The sequence below is a fragment of the Mercenaria mercenaria genome, chromosome 4 (assembly GCF_021730395.1).
Source record: "Mercenaria mercenaria strain notata chromosome 4, MADL_Memer_1, whole genome shotgun sequence".
NCBI classification, from domain to species: domain Eukaryota; kingdom Metazoa; phylum Mollusca; class Bivalvia; order Venerida; family Veneridae; genus Mercenaria; species Mercenaria mercenaria.
Genome location: NC_069364.1, coordinates 10,901,954 through 10,926,239, shown reverse-complemented (window position 1 = coordinate 10,926,239; position 24,286 = coordinate 10,901,954). Strand labels below are relative to the sequence as shown.

Below are 24,286 nucleotides of genomic sequence, written 5' to 3'. Positions count from 1 at the left end.
AAGAGTTAAATAATGGTTCTTGACCTCCTTACTTAGCCTATGACATTTGACAGCATTAAGTCAAATGTTTCTCATGCCGCTGAAAAGAAACCATTTCAGCAAAAAACAAGAGAGCCAGAATGTCACAATATACGCCCGTCACAGCAAATTTCTTTACACTAGCACCTGTATTTGCAAATGGAATTTTAATTTTCTAGTTATTACAATGTTTTTTTTTTAAGAAATTATTGTAATTCTTTTATTTTTTTAAATCCACAAAAAAATCCTTACCCGGTAGAGATACCTTAAAATACATCCAAAATTTGAAAGTAACATCAATGTTGTACCACAGAAAAGTGGTCTTGGTTTTTCCCTACGGTCAATTATAAAAAAGTTACAATGTAAGTTATTTATAGTAAGAACTAAGGGAAGTTAATCTTTAAAGAGAAAAAAAAAAAAATTACAAGTCCATACAAAAATCCTTACCAGGTAGAGCTAGCTCAAAATACACCTCAGAATTGGATGTAACATGCATGTTGTACTACAGAAAAGTGGTCTCAATTTTTCCCTACGACTTGTAATGAAAAAGTTACAATATAAGCTATTTATAGTAACAGCAAAGGGAAGTAATTCAAAAGAAGGGACCAGTGCATGACACTCCGTCTCATGATGGTGTACAATTGTGCCAAGTTACATCAAAATCCCTCCATGCCTGAAGAAGAAATGCTCTGGACAAAGTCATTCTTGTATCTGACCTTTGGCCTCTAAGTGTGACCTTGACCTTAGACCTAGGGACCTGGTTCTTGCGCATGACACTCCGTCTCTTGCTTGTGAACATTTGTGCCAAGTTGTATCAAAATCCCTCAATGCATGAAGAAGAAATGCTCCGGACAAAGTTTTCATTCTTGTATCCTTGACCTCTAAGTGTGACCTTGACTTTACACCTAGGGACCTGGTTCTTGCGCATGACACTCCGTCTTATGATGGTGAACAATTGTGCCTAGCTACATCAAAGTCCTTTCATGCATGAAGAAGATATGCTCCGGACAAAGTTTTCATTCTTGTATCCTTTGACCTCTAAGTGTGACCTTGACCTTAGACCTAGGGACCTGGTTCTTGCGCATGACACTCCGTCTCATTATGGTGAACAACTGTGCCAAGCTACATCAAAATCCTTCCATGCATGAAGAAGATATGCTCCGGACAAAATCATTCTTGAATTTTTCATTCTTGTATCATTTGGCCTCTAAGTGTGACCTTGACCTTAGACCTAGGGACCTGGTTTTTGTGCATGACACTCCCTCTCAAGATGATGAACAATTGTGCCAACTTTCATCAAAATCCCTCCATGCATGAAGAAGATATGCTCCGGACAAAGTCATTCTTGAATTTGACCTTTGACCTCTAAGTGTGACCTTGACCTTAGACCTAGGGACCTGGTTCTTGCGCATGGCACTCCGTCTCATGATGGTGAACAACTGTGCCAAGTTTCATCAAAATCCCTCTATGCATGTAGAAGATATGCTCCGGACAAGGTCTGTGGATGCCGCCCGCCCGCCCGCCCGCCAGGGGCGTTCCCATAATACGTCCCGTTTTTCAAACGGGCGTATAAAAATCAGCCTTAAAAATGGTATGGTCATCAAGTTACCACTGACTATCATTCTATTAAGTCTGATAGTCCTGGGACCAGTAACTGATTTAAACAGTTTTCAGTTTAAAGGTTACTGAGACCTGAACATTTGATGTACTGACTCTTAAAACAATAGAGGTAATTTATTGATCACAGGCAATCATCTTAAATACTTTTTTTTTATGTTCTCCAGTCACTGATTAGAAACTAATTTGAGTCTCAATGTCAATGTGACCATGATCTTTGACCCTAAAACAAAACGTGCTAGATAATCTATCTACTGACAACAGGTAATCATTCTGTGAAGTTTCAGGCACTCTCCAGTTATTGTCTGAAACTAGTGTAGTGACAGACATACTAACATGAGCAAAACAACATACCCTCCCTTTATTAAAAATGGATATGATAAATCAAGATCATCGAGTCCTGAAACATGATGTATTTATCACATTCTCTCAAAAAAGCTGACAGAACTTCTACTAAATTTGCAATTTTGAACAAACTGTTTTCTTACAATTTGACCATATGTCTAGTCTGACATTCCTGATCAAATTTGAAAGCAGTTACTACCCGGTAACTCTATTTGCAAAAACTAAATAAATTAAAAAGTTATCCTCAGTTCTGAAGCTCCGCAAAGTGAGGCAATATATGCCCAAGGTTCTTAATAAGAGGAGGGGGAAGTAAAATTTAAAGGATTTTCTTTTGAGTGTATGTGTCAGTGTGGAGATGTAATGTGGTGATGGATGGGTGACTTTTTTTCTGGCTGGGAGGACACTAATATGAACTCACATTAGGACCATGACTTTTGATGTACCAACCAAATTCACCACCTATCTATATGCCAAGTTTGAAGTCATTACCCTGAGTTATTCAGTTATGCTCCGGACAAAAAAAAATGGACAGATTTGACTTTGCTGTAACCTTGACCTTTGACCTAATGACATGCACTCAAATGCACAAAATTTAATATATATTTTTCATGGGTTGGGGAACTAGGTGGGTATGTAAGGGGTTGGCTGGAAGGAATAATGTGGTGGATTTAAAAGTAAAAGTGACCTTTTTTGTTTTTTCTTTTGGAGGTAGGGGGTGGGGGTGTGGGGGGGGGGATAGAGGAGTAATTTGGATTATTGCATTCCTCAAATCAACTCATTAACATCAACCTATATTTTCATGTTCAAAGTCAATATCTTGGATAGTTTTGAAGTGCTTAGAACAAAAATACAAAGGACAGATTTGATCTCAGTTTATGGCCTTGACCTTTGACCTACTGAACAAGTTCATGCACTCTGTAAATTGCCTTGTCATGACTTACCTATATGCCTAGTTTGAAACCAATAAATGTACCTTGAATTTTGTTTGCTTGTTTTTGGGTTTAACATGTTTTTCACCAGTACTTCAGTTATTTAACAGTGTGCAGCTAACCTAACCGTTGTTCCTGGATTCTGTGTCAGTAACTTCCAACTTCCAAACATGAATCAAAGATAGAGGACAAATGATTTCAGACACAATATCTTTTATCAAATCATCACAGAGAACATACGCCTCACCCCCAAGGATTGAACTCGATAGATCTGTGCTCTCCAGATTGAGTAAGGTGGGTAGGTAACAATCTGACTTAAGTACTTGATCTTCTAAACGAAGATCTGAAAACGACCCATTCACATACGTCTTCTGTATATTTTGGATTTCCAGTATTGCTATTTATATTTTCACAAATGTATTTTTATTTGAACCAATCAGACAACTTGTTCGAATGTCAAAGAGTAAGAAAAATTTGCAGTTAATCCAGGGCTCGAACCTGGGACCTCTCGCTTACAAAGCAAGTGCCATACCGACTGAGCTAACCGGCTATCTGACATCTTTCGACATAAAAATTGTAGATATCAAAAACCAAGGCTTTTTAAAGCTTGCAGAATGTTGTAAGTTAGCTCTTGATTGGCTAGCGGAAGGGTCGTCAGAACGAGGCCATCAATAGCTCGTTGTCAGATCCTATGCATAGCGTAATAGGAGATGTACTTTAGTCAGATTGGGTAGGTAATAACATTGAATGGTTATTAAATTATGCTCTTGACACAAAATATGACAATCCATATAGATTTGACTTTGCTTTGACCTTTACCTTTGACCTACAGGCCTGGCTCATGCGCTCTGCACATCGTCTCATTACCCACCTACCTATATTCCCTGATTGAAGTCAATATTTTGTACAATTAGGTTATAGATTTTTTTGTTTCCATTTTTTTCTTTCCTTTTCATATGTGTTATTAAAACATTTTTTTCCAGGTGTTTTTCTTCATTTTGTTAATTATAAAAACCTCCATTTGTTTAATCTACAAACAATAAGACGCAGTGGGAAGGGCTGCTTATAATGTCGGTATAACTTAAAGTCCAACCCATTTGCTATTTTCATATGTTTGTATAGATATATGTATGTCATGTATGTAATGAACATATGCAATAAAACATGAATAAACTTAAGTACCTTGAATCCTTGTATGGTTCACAAATTATGCAATGGACATGAAATATGAAGGACATATTTGACCTTTGAGTTCCATTTAATTTTTGTGACAAAAACCTATAACATATCAACTTGCACATTATCTCAGCAGTTGCCATTTACCTATATGCAAAGTTTACAGTAAATACCTCGAATAGTTACAGAGTAATGCTCCATACAAGAAATATGATGGACAGACAGAGGCTCGCTCAATCACATTATACTTGCATTTTTTTTTCAAAACAGGCATATAAAACGGCAACTTTTATCAAAATACAACTGTGTACTACTATTCTAATTAGTTTTTTACAACTTAAACTCAATCATAAAGGTCTGAAGATGCGTTACAAAATGTAATGTCATTGTTTATTTAGTTTTAATAGCCAAAACTAGAAATGTCTTAAATTAGTAGAGACAAACTTTTTCAAGAACTTGCACAATTTTTATGATGATCTTACATGTGATAGGATCAGCATTGTGTCTCATACATTTTGTGCTGTAAATTATCAATTCTTATTTGTAGCCATTAAAGTGTGGTAACATACACTTAAGTCTTGCTATTATGAGTTGGGTTTTACGGCGAATCAACACAAAGTCTTGCTATATGTCTGGTTATGTTTGGTTAATAAAAGCTCTTCAAAGCATCTGTTTTTTGTTTATTACTGTTAAATAAATCTTATCTGATGAGTCTTCTCAGACAGTCAATGTTGTTGCTTGGTCATCAATCGACCGCTTCTAAATAGAAAAACACTATGATATATCATGCTTCAATGGTATTTACAAGATCAGTTACATTTGCAGTTATTCTTTTTATTGTCCCTGTCAAATAAGGGGAAAGAGTGGCTGATAAAATGTTTGGTAGATACAGCGATCTACTCTTCACCAGAGTCCCAAATTTATGTAACCACTTAAGGCATTAAATTAATGAGGGCTTAGAGCGAAACTGGTCTATCTGTATATAGAAATAGAAGCAGATAGACCAGTTTCACTCTAAGCCCTCAATTTATTTTGAGTCCGGTGTAAAGACTATACAAAGACTTACCATTTAAGATATCATACCTAGTAAATAGACTAAGGAGGCTTTTACTTTTGTTGAAGGTATTAAATCACTTAACTTTTGTAAGTTAAGGGGGTAGTATACCTTAACATCTGTACGTGCTCATGTCCAACCAGAAGCTAATATGACGATTTACAACAATATTTACTACCACAAACTAAATGTCTTTGTATATTGTATTCTTCTGAATGAAATTCATTAACTTGTCTCTGATCTGATGCTTAATGGTTTAATAATGCTGAAATAATGAATAAATTACCTCAGAAATGCTACAAAACATTACGTGTCAGTAACAGCGAAAAATTAATACTAGTTTTTATCTTAAAAGTACGTAATTCTGAGCATTTTTATGAGCTATTTTTAATAAGCCATTTTTTGCCAAAATATTTCTTTATCAGTCTTTCGCTTTGAATAATGATCAATCTTTTGCAGCTTTTATGTACTAAAATGTCATTGGGCAGTTTTGTTTGTATTACCAATTTTTTCTATTTACACTGACAATTTGATACTTATATATTAAAACTATGATGTTTCAATATAAAATAATAATATCTTGAATTAAATTAATGTTACCATGGGAATGAACCCTCTGACTTATAATATTTAAATGAAAATTTCAAAGGCATTGAAACTGATCTATTTAAGGAACATGAACAACTTTTTATATGGAAATGAACCATATGACCTATATATTTAAATGAAAATTTCAAAGGCATTGACACTGGTCTATTTAAGGAACATGAAAAACTTTTTATCTTTTCTTCAAAACTATCAAGGCTAATAAAAAAGAGGACCATGAAGACCCTAAATCACTCACCAGAGTTGACCTGGCCTACTGACTTAGTTTTTGACCCCACATGACCATTTTCAAAACAGACCTAGAGATCATCAAGACAAACATTCTGACCAAGTTTCATAAAGATTGTGTCACAACTGTGGCCTCTAGAGTGTTTACAAGTTTTTCCTTTGATCTGACCAGGTACCCTAGTTTTTGACCCCACATGACCCAGATTCGAACTTCACCTAGAAGTCATCAAGACAAACATTCTGACTAATTCTCATGAGTTTCAAACTTAAACTGTGGACTCTTTAGAGTGTTAACAAGATTTTCCTTTGATCTGGCCTACTGACCTTGTTTTTGACCCAACATGTCCCAGTTTCAAAATTACCTAGAGATTATCTATACAAACATTCTGACTAAGTTTCATAGAGATTGGGTTACAACTGTTGCCTCTAGCGTGTTAACAATCTTTTCCTTTGATTTGACCAGATGACCTAGTTTTGATCCCATATGACCCAAATTCAACCTTGACCTAGAGGTTATCAAGACAAACATTCTGACCAATTCTCATGAGTTTCAAACTTAAACTGTGGACTCTAGAGTGTTAACAAGATTTTCCTTTGATCTGGCCTACTGACCTAGTTTTTGAACCCACATGACCCAATTTCAAACCTGGCCAAGGAATCATCAGGATAAACATTCTGACCAAGTTTCATGAAGATAGGTTACAAATGTGGCCTCTAGTGTTAACAAGCTTTTCCTTTGATTTGACTGGGTGACCTAGTTTTTGACCCCACATGACCCAGATTCGAACTTGACCTAGAGTTTATCAAGACAAACATTCTGACCAATTCTCATGAGTTTCAAACTTAAACTGTGGAGTCTGGAATGTTAACAAGACTTTCCTTTGATCTGGCCTACTGACCTTGTTTTTGATCCCACATGACCCAGACCTAGAGATCATAAAGACAAACCTTCTGACCAAGTTTCATAAAGATTGGGTTGAAAATGTGGCCTCTAGAGTGTCAACAGAATGATGCACGACAGACTGGTCTCAATAGCTCACCTAGAGCATTTTGTGCTTTGGTGAGCTAAAAATTGCAAGCACAATGATTTTTCCATAAAAAATCAGATGAGGAGTTAATGTACTGCTGTAAGTATTTTAAGCTTTGATATTTGTTTAAAAAAAGAAAATGAAATGAACATATTACTTACTTTACAAATAAAATGTTTTGAAGCCACACTAAACAAGAAAGATATATTTAACTAATATTTTTATATGATATTACCATAAAAAGCAAGATATAAATATTCTAAACATCTCCGTTGTCATGGTTACTTTAAACATTAAGATAAACAGGGTACCATGTAATGTGTTTGATATTCTGCTAATAACATAACCCTAATATTCCATTATGGGCATAAAGAGAATGACACTGAAGCCATTGAAAAATCTGTTATCATACATAGTCGTTTAAAAATGAGACAAAATGTGTTACCATGGAAACACAAGCCCCGCGACACATACATTTTAAGCTTATATGCACACTAATAAAATTATCAACTCCGCAGACTCTACGGGTAACAGTGAAACCAAAATACACTGAAAAAAGTTAAATATCAGTATTTTCCTTTTTCTTTCAATATAAAATACTTTTGGAAGGTTGTGTGCTTCAAACCTTGATAGAAATTGTACTTGAAGAGACAGAGATAAACAAATTTGAGATTTGAGCTGCTAAGACATTAAATTACACGAAAGACAATAAATTGCTACGGTTCAATTAATTTGTATCTACCCTGGTGACAAGGTATACTACCTCCCTAAGACTTTATGACAATTTCAGACTTTATGTGTAATACCTTTTAAAAATACAACATGTTATTCTTTTAAATAAAATTTCAGATAGTAAAATATTTTTTTTTACCTCTTGCTGAAATATCTGTAACCGTTGCGATTCAATATCTCTTCTCCAACCTCTATCACCTGGAAAGACTTCTCATATTTTAAAAACAATAAAAGTATCTGAAAGGCCCTTTACTTTCTGAGACACCCTTTCACATTTTTTAGTAAAATTGAAACTTTAAAATTTGTCCAAAACATTATTTTGCAAATATAAATATCAATGATAGTGATTAGTATCTCAAGATGCTTTGACTTAGGAAAAAAACATATTGTGGTAATGACTTGACCTTCAGTGGCAACCTTGACCTTGGACCTAGTGACCTGGGTTAAGCACTTTGCATGTTATGGAGCACTGACATGAAATAAAGATATTTGACTTTTGACCGAACAGGTTTCTTTGACCTTGGATATAGTGACCAGGGTCAAGCATGAGATGGTGAATATTCAGGTATTATTTGTTCAAAAATCATTGTTGTTTTTTTTTAAATTCTACCAGTGGTTTATAAGAATAAAGAGCTGACACAAAATAAAGTTATTTGACCTGTGGTTTCCAAAGTTAACATGACTACATTTTGACCTGGTGATATGGTTGTGCATTCTGCAAGTCGTCATGACGAGGCAGACTAATGATTCTAATTTAATGCGACGATTTAAAAGAAATGGAGCAAACACAAATTCATGCTATTGGTTTTTGACCTCTAAGACATAAACCTTAATGACTTATGTCAAGTGCTCTGCACAACATTTTGATGTGGTAAACAACTGAATAGATGCTATTTTTTGAAAACAACTGAATAGATGCTATTTCAACTGAATAGATGCTATTTTTTGAAAACAACTGAATAGATGCTATTTTTTGAAAATCCTACCTTAGAAGACATAGACTGGACACAACTTAAAGCTATTTGACCATTAAACTCTGTGACCTTGACCTTGGTCTTAGTGACATAGGTGATACATGATTCTAGTCATTTTATGGTTACATGCTTTTAATTTAAGTGTACTTATTTGAAAATCTATTATGCCTACAAAAAGGAAATACGGATGGACCGTCAGACTGACTTCCTTAGTGTAGTTATGTGACTACCCTTTTGATCTTTCCTTTGTTCATTTTACTAAAGTAAAATATTTATTTGCAAAATCACTGAAATGCCTTTGATGCCATTAGACCTGTATTTTTACAGGGAACTGATGACAATTTCAAAATGATTTCTCATAATATCACTGTAAGGCAATGTATTACCAGTGCTTAAAGTAGCCTTACGTTCTGTATCCTGGTGATAAACTGGATCTGTCCCATGTTCATGACTGATTCCTGTAGCTCCAGTCTCTCCATGTTGACTCTAGAAAAGCAAGATTTCATACTAAAAAAAATATTTTATTATGGGAAGGGCTCCTAAAGTCCCAGCTGGTCAGGTCCATTTTGTGGGTACAATGTACAAGGTAATTAATGTACTAGGTAATTATATATACATGTATCAAACAACCTGCTAAATAGCTTGTTAAACATGTGTTTCAATACTAAAAAAATACTATATATAAGTATAAAAGATTTCACATTAGGAATATGCACTAGCTTTGCTGATATAAAGGTGATATAGTCTCTGTCAGCAGGTAAATAGAATTTTGTTCAGCTGACTGGTTAACTGTCACATCTCCAGTTTTTACAAGTAACAACAGCATTATCAAAACTTGTTCATACCTTTGTTAGAGCTCTATTTTCTGAATGTACAATCACATAGTTGCAGTCTGGATAGAGCTTTCTATGTTCAACCATTGGGTTATCTCCTATAAAGATAAAAAAAACTTACCACTTTACATAAAAGGAATAAAATCAAAGCGCTCAAAGCGCTGATGGTGGCTGCTAATCAATGTTTAAAATATTACAAAGAAAGCTGAGGAATTGTTAATATAAACTAGAAGAACTTTTTTTTGCATTTTTTTTAATATTCGGCTTTGGTTTCAAAATTAATCCTTTTTCACTGCCAGTCATTGTTTACATACACACTGATTCAGTCTTTAACGAATAGTTTTGATTGTGAGGAAAACGACAACATAAATTACATCGAAAATGTTTTACTATGAATAAAAAATATAAGCTTTTTCTCCAAATCATTCAGCTTTTAAGACTTCTTTTTAAAGCTTTTGGGCAGTGTCTGTCATGAAATATTATACACACTGATTTAGTCCGTATCAGATAGCTGTGGTTTTCATGAGACTTTTGTGAAAGAAAACAACACAAACATGCACCACAGATGCACCTCAGAATGTCAGTTCTGCAGCTAGTGTATTTTAGAGGTGCATTAATTATCACTCCTTGGCAAAAATGCTGGACATTAAGTCAGACAAACTTACAACTTTAGTCAGACCGAGAAAAAAGTCGAAAATATGTAACTGGCCAAACGAAACCGTTTTACTTTTTATACATATATTTGTATCCAGATACATTGAGACGCACCATGAGAAAACCAGCATAGTGCGTTAGCGAACAGCAAGGATTCTGACCAGAGTGGTGTATGGATCCGCAGTTTGATTTGGGCCCATGCTGGTCACAAATGCACTATGTTGTTTTCCTCATGGTGCGACTCGAATGAATTTAGCTGAAGTGAGCAGAATCTGTCTTGAAACAATTCAATTTTTAAGTTGGTCAAATCTGTTATCCGACGACTTGCTACAGTCTGACACATTGCCTTTTCAAAAAGGTGAGTAATAGTATCATCGCTGCGCCCACTTTCATGGGCTTACAAGTTGATGGAATCGTGATACAGTAGCACCACTTAGTCAAAGCGAGCTTGAAACACTTCTCAGCTTGGGCGACCTGTGGGTTTCCACGTTGATAATTCGTGTTTTGTCAGACGAAATTATACCGAATACATGTGTATCTATGCATACATATAGTATCTTATATTGTACATATGCTGAAGGAAGATTTTCCGTGAGGGAATATTATTTAGAAAACATACATGTCTTTGATTCTCACGGCAGGTCACATTGCAAACCATATCGAATGAATTTTAACTGAATGTTCTTTTATTTTTGTTCACTCTCGTATTGTAAGCATGTTTTAGTATATTTTGTTCTTGATATAACGATGAACTGTACATGTTCAAGTTATATCAATAAAGTACTGTTCTGTTCATAAATCATCTCACTAAATTTGCGCTAATTAGTGTTAATTGGCAGTATCAACGCCTGAGGAAATCCATATCACTGCTGATTATCGATTTTCTATAAATAGCCTAATCAACATTCGGTCATATTTTGGCGTGCTTGAAACGAAAACGAGACAATGCAGTCGAAAATTCAGTAACATTCTTAGATCACTAGGGTTGCATTAATATAATATCTTACAATTTGATAGCTATGACGAAATTTAAGTTTGTTTTGACATATTTGAAAAGTATTACAACTTGCTGGAAAAGCTATCAGCAGTACAAACTGGTATTGTCTATGGACCGGAAATGTTTGGAAACTTTTCCGTTGAAATTCCGTTTCTATTTTTAGCCGCGGATTATGGCTATCAGAATTATTGTTCTTTATCAAATAAAGCCTTAATTTTCGGAAGTTATACATGTGACACTGCAGTTAGGAAACATTTTTGAATTGTCAGTCTGGATTCACAGGCTAGGTTTCTATATAAATAAGCTACCTTTTTCAACGTTATAAGCTACGTGACCTCTGGGGCAGTACTATGCAATAGTAATCAATATCATCGCTCCAGTTCAGGTGACATGAGGTCATCGTTTATTCACGTGACCATAAATTTGCATATTTGTATTCATACACGTTGTTGTTTTAATTAAAACGTTTACCTCAGTTTGTATTGATTTTAGTCGCCGAATTTACATTAAAAATGGTATTAAGGCATATATTGTAGCTTTTCAAATTATGCACGTTGTATAGATAATTGTTTACCTAGAAAGCTTGGAACTATTTTTGGTTGTGTTGTTAGGATGGTCTTAAGAACTGACACGATTTTTCAAACGGAGTATTCTTTTTGACACTGGTGGCAGCTAGCAGCCACCAAAAACCTTCAGCTGACAACCCTAACAAATGTCACATAGGGAAATTTTGCACTCTGACCTATATGAACAAATATGTATATCAAGAAGACCTGTTTCAGTGTTTGTGAAACACAGATGCCACGCAAAACACATATGCCACCCAGGATGGTATGTCAGATGCAACTGAGTATATAATTTAATTTGTATGCTGTGTCCTTGATATTTGATAAAATGACCTCAAAAACAGTAAGTTTCATCAACTGACTACAGGCAATCATCTTATGAAAACTGATAACTGTAGGCCAAAGTCATTTTTACTTATTGAGGTTTCAAGGTCACTGTGATTTTGACCTTTGACCAACTGATTCCCAAAACAATAGGGTTCGTCTACTGATTACAGGCAAACATCCAATGAATTTTCACTTCTTTGTTGTAAGACCAAGCACTCTCTAGTTATTTTCAAGCCTCTGTGGCCAAGTGGTTAAGCCTCTGCAGCCAAGTGGTTGAGTTTTGAATCTCTTGCCGCTCACTGCTGTTGGTTGAAACCTCATTTGGGGTGTAGAATTCATTCATGTGAGAAAGCCATTCAGCTTGCTTATGGCTCTACCTACATGCCTGCCAATGATAGAGGCACCAAGGGTTTTCCTCCACCATCAAAAGCTCGAAAGTCATCATAATGCCTATAATTTTGTCAGAGTTATCAGGGTCTTTCAAATTTGAGTGACCCTGGTGTGATGTTAAACCCAGCAAAAACAAAAACAAAACAAACTAGTTATTGATCAGACCCTAAATAAGTCCACTGACCCAGTCACGGTGGCGATACCCTGGGTATGCAGGGGTGCAAAATGGCGGGGGAATCTCTCGATTCAGGTAACCTTTTTCATTATAACTGTCTTAATACTTAACCAATTTTAACGAAATAAAGACGAGTGCCCGCTCATAAGAATACTACACCTTCGGCTATAAAGCTTGGGCTCCTGAGTTTTGTAGTTTTTGTGAAAAGTGCAACGGCGCATTCTGATGCAAAAAATGCAACTGCTATGTAGGGGGGCATTTTTATGAAAATGACTAAACCAACTATCCCCGTGTGTTTCGAAAAACCGCTTGTAGGGCCGAACTGGGCTTGACATGTTCCAAAGCTGTTGTAGAACTTTAGCAAGTGAAATCGCCAGTTTTCGGCAATTCCGGGCGATTGAAAGGAAATGCTGTGTGGGGGAGGTGTGTGGGGGTGCTTTTGACATGTGGGGGTGACTTAACTGGCTGCTAGGCTGCTAGAGGCACGCAGTGATATGATCATTTGATATATAAAGTATATAAAATATGGATAGAAATTTTCTCAGTGGAAAAAACCTTTTCAAAAGTTTTCATTTTGAAGGTGGATGTGAAGTAAACATATAAATGCCTTCTACGGACACATTTAGGTACATATCTCTGGAATAGACTGTCAACTCCGTCTGTTCAGATTGGTACTTGTATTTTGATAATATTCCCTGTGTTTTTAGCCCCGTATCCGTTAAATCGGGGACAATATCTTTGTTGCTCTTTCTCTCTCTCTCTCTCTCTCTCCAAACATAAACATATCATATAAATAATTCATTTCTTAATTGATGTATTTGAAACTCACATACTTTACTCATTGTCATATTACCTTTACATTGATATATAGACATGTTACAATGACCTTCAGGATAACTTTTTCATGGTAAGACACTTGGCAATTTTCCTATTTATCAAATTAATGCTAATGAATGATTCATTTCTTTATATATATATATAGAGAGAGAGATCTGAAGATCCCGCGTTGAACGGGTGAAACCAGTTATTTATTTCTTTGTTTTTATTGATTTTTAAATGTTTATAGACAATATTAAAATGTAAAGACTTGAGCATCTTTCTCCACATCTTCCCCCCCCCCCCCCCATATATATATATATATATATGAAACTCACACATGCTTCTCCTCACTTAAAAATATGAACTCGGCATTCAAGATAACTTTTTCGAGGCCAACCACTTAGCAAATTTCTTAAGTTTTACCATTACTTTTTCATTTCTTTATGAAATCCTTCCATATTCACACATCCCATTCATTGTACATGCCCATTACATTGGTAAATAAACATTTGACCTTGGTCTTCGTTTTGACATATTTACACGTCAAGCACATAGCTCTTTTTTCCAGCTTCATATTTCAACGGGGGCATTGTGCTTCAAAAACACATCATGTATTTCTTAGTTTTCACGTATACTTATAGCCAGTTAGCGTACTCCATGCCCCACCTACCAAATATTTTGTTTTGTTTTGTTTTCGGTGCTACGAGTGCCGTGGCAGCAATGTTTCCTTATCTAATTTTCTGTTTAACTGTTTTAACTTTGAAAAAAAAATGAAGAAGAACGTGTTAGTAGAAATATATAGTGAAAGTCAAAATCGTAGCATGATATTTCAAACCGAATATATTTGTATATTTGAAATTTAGCCTGTGTATGTGAACGAGTTTGACCCATCAAAATATTGTTCGAACGGCCAATTATTTCCCCTATGTACTAGCAGTAAATTTATACGGGCCAACACGGTTCTTGCAATTAAAAAAAAAAAGAATTGAAAGGTTCTATTCAATAATATTATGTTTTACGTACAGTTTCTTTTTAAAATAAGGAGAAAGATAGTGATACCGAAAATGTTTAAAATCGTTATTTAGACAACTGCTTTACCACTTAGAACCATAGAATATTTTAAGTTTCAACTGTCATGACTATATTTCAGTACAATACAATTTCTAATGCCACCTTTAATATTTTTTCCAATTTCTTTAAAAGAGTTTTTATGAATGTTACCATCGCTGTTCCTGGTTGTGGAGATGCAGCCGATCAACTGATATAAACCCCGGTCGCAAAATTCGCAAATAATCCAACAGCGGCAACGGAGATATAATATGTTTTTAGTAATATACGTCGGGGTTAGTCTTACTGAAACAGCATTTGTATTTCAAATTAAATTTTACTATTCTCACATGACATTTGCACCGGTGGTAAACGAGATCGTGAAGCGTTTTCTTCATTAAATAAAGACAATCTTTGTCGTATAATAGCAATACTGAAACAGAATTGCATTCATTTGGAAATGTGAAGTGATTACAACTTTTTAATATTATAGTATTGAGTATGTAACATTACAATAAATGACTTACTATTGGTAATTTTGTAGTTTTATTGACCTGCCTAAAAGTAATATGTGTTTTCGTCCGCTGCCACAATGTGAAGACTACAATAAATCACTAGAATTTGTCAAATGATACCATCGCGTATATACGCCGCTTTTTTGTTGCATGGATTGTTCAGTTTACATTACAGCCAAATTGGTTATAAAATCTGACAAAGGTTATGGGGATTTTAATTATTTCCGATTTTTAAACGCAAAAATCAAAGTAAAATGAAGGACATTGTCATACTTAAATACATCAAAGTGAACATCTTGTCACAAGAATTGGTATTTGTGAATATGAGTCAAATGTGTGAAGTAATAAAAAACATTACAGCGAACTAACTGTTTTTAGCATTTAAACAGTAGATGTCAAATATCATATGGACATCAAAATGACTATGTTCCGACTTTTAAAAGTAAAGGTGAAAAGTCAAATATAGGTAAAGGTCAAATATTAAAGAATATAATTGAACATCTTGTCAACAAGGTTGTTATTTGATTATTAGCCAAATTGGTCAAGTACTAATTTAGAACAAGTTATGGCCAAATTTAATATAATAGATCCAGGCCCCTTATGACACCTATAGCTTTATATCTAGGTGTCGTATGAAAATGCACTCTCCAAAGGCCATAGAATTATCGTGATCAAGTTTCAAGTTTCTAGTGCCAACGATGTATGAGAAGAAACATGCAAAGACGAACGGACGGACATCATCACAATATATATTGACATATAATATGCCCTAACAGTTAAAAGTATTTTTCGCTGGCTTTATTTGTCCGTATTATTGCGTGTCTTTAGCAGCCAGTTAACTTGAGTCACCCCCACATGTCAAAAGCACCCCCACATAACATAATGAAAACACCTCCCCCACATAGCATTTCCTTTCAATCGCCCTGAATTGCCGAAAACTGGCGATTTCACTTGCTAAAGTTCTACAACAGCTTTGGAACATGTCAAGCCCGGTTCCGCCCTACAAGCGGTTTTTCGAAACACACGGGGATAGTTGGTTTAGTCATTTTCATAAAAATGCCCTCCTACATAGCAGTTGCATTTTTTGCATCAGAATGCGCCGTTGCACTTTTCACAAAAACTACGAAACTCAGGAGCCTAAGCTTTATAGCCGAGGGTGTAGTATTCTTATGAGCGGGCACTCGTCTTTATTTTGTTAAAATTGGTTAAGTATTAAGACAGTAATAATGAAAAATGTTACCTGAATCGAGAGATTCTGCCGCCATTTTGCACCCCTGCATACCCAGGGTATCGCCACCGTGCCAGTGACGGACTGACACATGCAGACCGACAGACAAAAGCAGTAACCCCTTTTTCTTAAAATAGGTTTAGAGGGGGTATAAAATATTGCATTGCTTTTATTACATATGCTGCAGTACGTGTCATTTGTCTGTATGTATCCTTTATGAGTTACTACAATGCACTTCTTCTTTTATCCAATATATCATTACATATTCACTTTATATCCTCATTAACCTTTAGTATAGCCTGCTGTTGGCAAGTGCTTCTGCCTTTGCTACCAGTGCAGACCAAGCTCTGCACTGTTCGATATTCCGTCAGTAAATTTTCAATGAACACCCCTTCAAATAATAAATGGTACTGCCCAAATTGAATGGCAGACCTGTCCATTTAGCAGGCTAAAGGTTAATGACATTTTGAAACTATAAACTAATATGTAATTTAACCATGGTGACAGATTTCCATTTTAAATTTGGTTAAACAAATATATATAACTGCAAATATCCGTCATGCATGCACACAGCCAGATAGATTTCCAAGTGAAAAATTGAAATCACTGCTTCTTATTTCGTTGTCATGATTTTTATGCTGAAATATGCACAAAGCCAAAATAGATTTCGAAGAGTAAATTAGAAATCACTGTTTCTTGCAAAATTTATTCATTTTGCTGTCTGCGCGTGATTTTCAGAGCCCAGAAGAGAGCAAATGTTTCCCGAATCATATAATATAAAGTGGAAAAAGAATGCAACTAACTCCAATCATGCAGCCTTAGAATTTCAATTGACAAAGAAATACTTTTAACACATTCCCATAGCATTATTGGTTACAAAGTTGACATACCAATAACAGAACACCAGGAAACCAAACAAAAACTGGCTGTTTAATTACAATTGGTTTATTTCTTGTATATAAACAAAGTCATCAGAGATTTTATTGAGATTAATATTCTGACCCAAGTTTTATTAAGAATGGGCTAAAAATTGTGACCTTTAGATTATTAACTGTCAAATTGTTGATGATGCACAGCGGACAATGGACATGGTGATCACAACAGCTCACTTTGAGCACTTTGTGGTCAAACTAGAGTTGTCACAGGAGTGACGAATTATACCCCCACAATATGGCCTTGTCACAGAACTAAGCCAATGTCAAAGCCGAACTTTTGACCTTTTGACCTACTGACCTCAAAATCAATACAGGTCATCTGCTGGTCATGATAAACCTCCCTATAAAGTTTCATGATCCTCGGCCCAAGCGTTCTCAAGTTATTGTCCGGAAAAGGTTTATATGTTCTGGGTCACTCTGACCTTTGACCTTTGGAACTCAAAATCAATAGGGGTCATCTGCTGGTCATGACCAATCTCCCTTTTAAGTTTCATGATCCTAGGCCCAAGCGTTCTCAAGTTATCATCCGGAAACCGTTTAATTGTTCCAGGTCACTGTGACCTTGACCTTTGACCTACTGACCTCAAAGTCGAACTTGACCTGTATTTCATGATGTTACACCTGTGTACCAAAATTTATGATCCTAGGCCCAAGCATTCTCAAGTTATCATCCGGAAACCGTTTAAATGTTCAGGGTCACTGTGACCTTGACCTTTGACCTACTGCCCTCAAAGTCAAATCTGACCTGTATTTTCTGATGTTACACCTGTGTACCATAAATTATTTAAATCGGTCAAGCCTTTAATGAGTTATTGTCCAGAAGCAATGAAAACCAACAGACCAACAGACCGACCAACAAGCTCACTCCATATATACCCCCCCACCCCAAACTTCGTTTTGTTGGGGTATAATAAGTGGAAAATGGGGAAATTTGCAATAAAATTAAAATGCCATTGTATTTTTTCATAAAAATGTTAAATTTCAGAAAAAAAGTTTAGTAATCATGGCTAAACTGATTGCATTGCATTGCATTCAAATTTTTAGATTTTATAGGTACAATTGGTATAGTTTAAGCTGAAATATGTAAAAGAAAACAGAAGTTGTCTGTTGACAGGCTGCGCTTGACTATTCGAAGAATTGATGGAAGTATGCCTGTATGGGGTCAAAATATTACCAGAGATTTTCAGACAAAAGAAGAAAAATAGATAAGACAAACAATGTACCTGTATTGTGGATTTGGATAAGTTTTGCACTATATGGCAATGTGTGACCATGATCATGAAGATTTACAGGTGTTCAGAGTTTCAAAGTCACAATGTCAAATAGTTTTGATAAAACGTTGACTTGTACGAAAATTGAACCAATTTCCACGTCCAAAAAGGGCCATAATTCAGCAAAAATAAATGACAGTTATGTACTCTTGCCTACTGATGGAAATACTGATGATAGACAAATGTTCAAAGTTTCAAAGCCACATGACAAAACGTGGACTTGTACGAAAATATTTTACTAATTTCAAAGTCCAAAAAGGGCCATTATTCAGCAAAATAGTTATGTACTTTTGCCTACATATAGAGACTGTTATAATAAAAAAGTGATAAAAGTTTCAAAGCCATAATGTCAAATACTTTACACAAATTATGAACTGGTACGAAAAACTTAACCAAGATTTGTAAGTTAAAAGGGGCCATAATTCAGCCAAAATCCTTGATGGAGTTATGTACTCTTGCCTACAACTGGACATGGTGATGGTACACAAGTGTTGAAAGTTTCAAAGCTTTATCTCTAAAGGTTTTGTCAAAATGTGGACTGGTACAAAAAAACTTAACCAAAGTGTGATCCTGATGCCGTGGTGAGTAGGATAGTTCTACTTATTCTTCGAATAGTCGAGCTTAAAATCAATTTAAATCGAAATACATGTCAAAAGTTCGGGGAAACAACAAACTACATTTAGGGAGGATGAGAACTAATTTCACCCAGTATGTTGGGTAAAAAACTGTTTATTCATGCAATACACAGGAGGTGGATAGATTTTTAATGGGGAAATATTATTTACATTAAGGCAAATTAAATAAACAAGTGCTATTTGTGTCCTCTCAACAACTATAAATCCCGCACGATAACTCAAACGATAATATATTTGATAACTATGACTTTTTTTTCATTAAAACGATTCAATACAGAAAATATTTTTGTATCACATTACAGTAGGCACTTAAAATTAACTTGTATCATTGACAACCTTTTTGAGTTCAACGATGCATGAGAACCATAACAATCAAACAATAATATAAACACGCTGTCGTTTAAATTATCGTGCGGGAGTAGTAGCATGCTATAACAGAATAAAAACAAAATAATCAAATATACACTGGCTACTACATACAGTGATTTGAATACTCACAATAGGCCATTTACTTGTTGAATTAAAAATAACAAGAAGAATAGTTAATTTCTTACAATGTGTAAAATATCCAGAATATAATTTGATGCCTTAGAATTAAGAAATAACAAGTGAATGAAGTATTGCCATGCAATACAAAGTCCCCTACTGGAAGGCACCTAATTTTCTCTACTGCAGTATAACATAATGAACTGATATCTGTCAATGATGTATAAACAATATTGTACTACATATACAATATGTTATAACAACACACTTGGATTAAAATGTGCATATATAAAAACCCACGGTTGTTTTCATATTGAATTTTTTTGGCTGATTATAAAAATGTTATCATGTAAGTTATTTATAGTAACAACAAAGGGAAATTAATCTTTAAAAAAAAAAAAAAAATCTATATAATATAAGTCCACAAGAAACTCTTTACCAGGTAGAGATAGGTCAAAATACACCTAAAAATTGAATGTAACATGCATGCTGTACCACAGAAAAGTGGTCTCGATTTTTCTCTACCACCAGTAATAAAAAAGTTACAATAAAATCTATTTATAGTAATAACAAAGGGATGTAATTCTAAAAACAAGGGTGCCTCATGGTGGTGAACATTTGGTCCAAGTTACATCAAAATCCTTCCATGCATGAAGAAGAAATGTTCCGTACAAAGTCATTCTTGAATTTGACCTTTGACCTCTAAATATGACCTTGACCTTAGACCTAGGGACCTGGTTCTTGTGCATGACATGTTGTCTCATCCAGGGGAATATTTGTGCCAATTGATATCTAAATCCTGCTTTGCATGACAAAGTTATAGACCGGACAGGAAAAAAATCCTCTTGACATTTGATCTCAAAGTGTGATCTTGACCTTTAAGCTAGGGTACTGGGTGTTGCGCATGACATGTCGTCTCATCATGGGAAACATTTATGCCAAGTAAGATTGTAATCCCTTGATGGATGACAGAGTTCTGGATTGGACAGGGAAAAAACCTTATTGACCTTTGACCTCCAATTGTGACCTTGACCTTTGAGCTAAGGGTCTGGGCTTTGCGCATGACATGTTGTCTCATCATGGGGAACATTTGTGCCAAGTAATATTAAAATCCCTTCATGGATGGCAGAGTTATGGACGAGACAGGAAAAAAACTCTGTTGACCTTTGACCCCCAATTGTGACCTTGACCTTTGAGCTAGGGGTCCGGGATTTGCGCATGACACATCGTCTCATCATGGGGAACAATTGTGCTAAGTGATATTAAAATCCCTTAATGAATGTCAGAGTTATGGACCGGACAGGAAACAGACCCTGTTCATGCTATGTTAACATTTGACTGCTAAGTGTGACCTTGACCTTTGAGCTAGGGGTCTGAAAGTTGTGCATGACACATCGCCTTATTATGAGGTACATTTGTGCCAAGTAATATTAAAATCCCTTCATAGATGGGAGAGTTATGGACCGGACAGGAAAAAAGCCTTGTTGACCTTTGACCTCCAATTGTGACCTTGACCTTTAAGCTAGGGGTCCAGGTTTTGCGCATAACACGTCGTCTCCTCATGGGGAACATTTGTGCCAAGTAATATTAAAATCTCTTCATGGATGGGAGAGTTATGGACCGGACAGGAAAAAAGCCCTGTTGACCTTTGACCTCCAATTGTGACCTTGACCTTTGAGCTAGGGGTCCGGGATTTGCGCATGACACATCATCTCATCATGGGGAACATTTGTGCCAAGTAATACTAAAATCCCTTCTAGGATGGGAGAGTTGTGGACCGGACAGGAAAAAAGCCCTGTTGACCTTTGACCTCCAATTATGACCTTGACCTTTGAGCTAGGGGTCCGGGTTTTGCGCAGGACACGTCGTCTCATCATGGGGAACATTTGTGCCAAGTAATATTAAAATCCCTTCATGGATGACAGAGTTATGGACCGGACACGAAATTGCGGACGGACGGACGGACGGAATGACGGAAAAGTGCATTCCTAAAGTCCCCGAAACTGGTTTTCAACCAGTAGGGGACTAATAAGTTCCCAAACGTGGTTTATCGTAGAATAACCCGAGTTTTGAGTTCTTATGCGTAAGAATATATCCTGAAGGCCGTAAGCCATATATCACAAAGGCTGTAGGCCTGAGTGATATATTGTTTCGCATAAGAACGAAAAACTTGGGTTATTCTATGATAAATCACACTTGGGAACTTATTATTTCGATTCTAACACAATATGATAGTATTAACAGTGTTAGAAAAAAATGGTAACTACTTTTTGCGACCGTCCTTCGCACCTGGATCGGATGACGTCATTGCACGCGAGTGGTTTATTGCAGAATAACCCTAGATTGATTTTGCTCTACATGTATGTAGGTTATTTGCTGGTCGTGTTAGAATTATAAATAACTGCTATATAATTTGTACTGACTTACAACCTTATAACTGTTAGCAGTGGAATTTGTTTGCAATTGAATTTAAGGTAGTTCTGCACGTTCAGATGTAAATTTTTTCTACAATGTAGAATTTGATTAAACCCTGATTTTTCAAAACTTTAGAATATACTTAGAAAATCCAGCAAATAAAAAAGATAGGGTCGTATGCTTGTGTTTTTTTTTTTTTTGCTAGACTGATTAAAAATAATTTAAACCGCATGCGAGTTTTATAATGGGAGTCTATGGGAAAATCATAACTATTGCAAATAGAAATTTTTCTACAATGTAGATTTTAATGAAACTTCTCACAGTCGTAAATAAAGATATGGTCTATAATGTGGTAAAATCAAATGTTTAGGTCCAAGTGCTTATTTTTGAGATATCTGACCATGATTAATGTGAACTGCACATTTCAAGCTAATTGTAAGACATTACTTTGAATTATTTAATGTGTCAGGTGTTTTAAAATCAGATCTTTAATTTAGAAAGATAGTAAAAGTGCCATTTAATAAATTTACTCACAGGTTGCCATTAATTCATTAAATGATTTTCATTTCCATATGCCGAATCCAGACTTTATTCTATGTTTTCTGGATAAATGAAGTTACGCCATCACTTCTGGTTTATCAAACGTGCAGAACTACCTTAAGCAAAACCATCTTTCAAGTTCCAAAAGGCCAGTATATATTACAAACACCAGTGTTCCTGCACTTTTATTAGCTCACCTGTCACATAGTGATAAGGTGAGCTTTTGTGATCACCCTTCGTCCGTCGTCTGTCCGTCAACAATTTCTTGTCTGCATGATAGTGGTTTCATTTATGATTTTATTTTAACCAAACTTGCACACAACTTGTATCACCATAAGATCTCGGTTCCATTCTTGAACTGGCCAGATCCCATTATGGGTTCCAGAGTTATGGCTCCTGAAAGGGCCACATTAGCTATTCTGACCTTGTCTGCACAATAGCAGCTTTATTTATGATTTGATTTTTACCAAACTTGCACAAAACTTGTGTCACCATAAGATCTTGGTTCCTTTCTTGAACTGGCCAGATCCCATTATGGGTTCCAGAGTTATGGCACCTGAAAGGGCCAAAATTAGCTATTTTGACCTTGTCTGCACAATAGCAGCTTCATTTATAATTTTATTTTAACCAAACTTGCACACAACTTGAATCACTATAAGATCTTGGTTCCTTTCTTGAACTGGCCAGATTCCATTATGGGTTCCAGAGTTATGGCCCCTGAAAGGGCCAGAATTAGCTATTTTGACCTTGTCTGCACAATAGCAGCTTCATTTATGATTTGAATTTAATCAAACTTGCACAAAACTTGTGTCACCATAAGATCTTGGTTCCTTTCTTGAACTGGCCAGATCCCATAATGGGTTCCAGAGTTATGGCCCCTGAAAGGGCCAAAATTAGCTATTTTGACCTTGTCTGCACAATAGCAGCTTTATTTATGATTTGATTTTAACCAAACTTGCACACAACTTGTATCACCACAAGATCTTTGTTCTTTTCTTGAACTGGCCAGTTTCCATCATGGGTTCCAGAGTTATAGCCCCTTAAATGTCCAAAATTGGCTATTTTGGCTTTTGCAGCCATATAGAGACTTCATTTATGGTTTGATTTGATGCAAACTTCTAAAATATCTTCAACAACAATAAATCGTGGATTCCATGACGAACCTGTCAGATCCAATCGTAGGTTCCACAGTTATTTTATATCTTATTACCTCCCCTGATTGTAATCAAAATGGATTTATATCAGTAAGTACTTATAGGACTTATTTGAAATTTCATTATTGTCATTAGTTGGACTGAGACAATCAGGGTAGATAACTATGGACTGATTTTATGTCAAATTACCTCCCTTTATTTCAAATTAAAATGGGTATATCTCCGTAACTAATGAAGATACTGATCTGAAATTTCATTTATGTCAACAGATGGACTTGGACAATCAGTGAAGATACATATTGACTGAATTTATGACAGATTACCTCCTTTATTATTTATCTAAATGAATACACCTTAGCAGCTTCTAATGAGATTGATTTGAAACGATCATATCATTTTGAGCAATAGTACTGAGCGTCACAGGGCCATCATGGCCCCCTTGTTATTCTGTTAATGCTACAGAATGTGCTAAATCCTACAAATAACATCAAATAGTGTTTATGGGGAGAGGGCTTTCCTTGGCCAATTGAACCAAATGTACAGTAACTGTTGTTGATTGCATATAACATCTATAAATATAAAGAAGTATTCA

At 35.5% G+C, this 24,286-nt stretch overlaps 1 protein-coding gene across 6 annotated transcripts in view; it reads right to left on the bottom strand.

The window, feature by feature from the left end:
• LOC123550967 (dentin sialophosphoprotein-like) overlaps positions 1-24,286 on the bottom strand; it is a 190,755-nt gene that overhangs the window by 25,656 nt on the left and 140,813 nt on the right. The window contains exon 12 of one of the 6 annotated variants that reach the window (XM_053540388.1): positions 263-4,844. The exons of the other annotated variants lie outside the window; for them this stretch is intronic. Coding sequence (XP_053396363.1) covers positions 4,803-4,844 — 42 coding nt within the window. The 3' untranslated portion in view covers positions 263-4,802. Of the gene's footprint in view, positions 1-262; positions 4,845-24,286 lie in introns of those variants that run through there. 6 annotated transcript variants of the gene reach the window in all.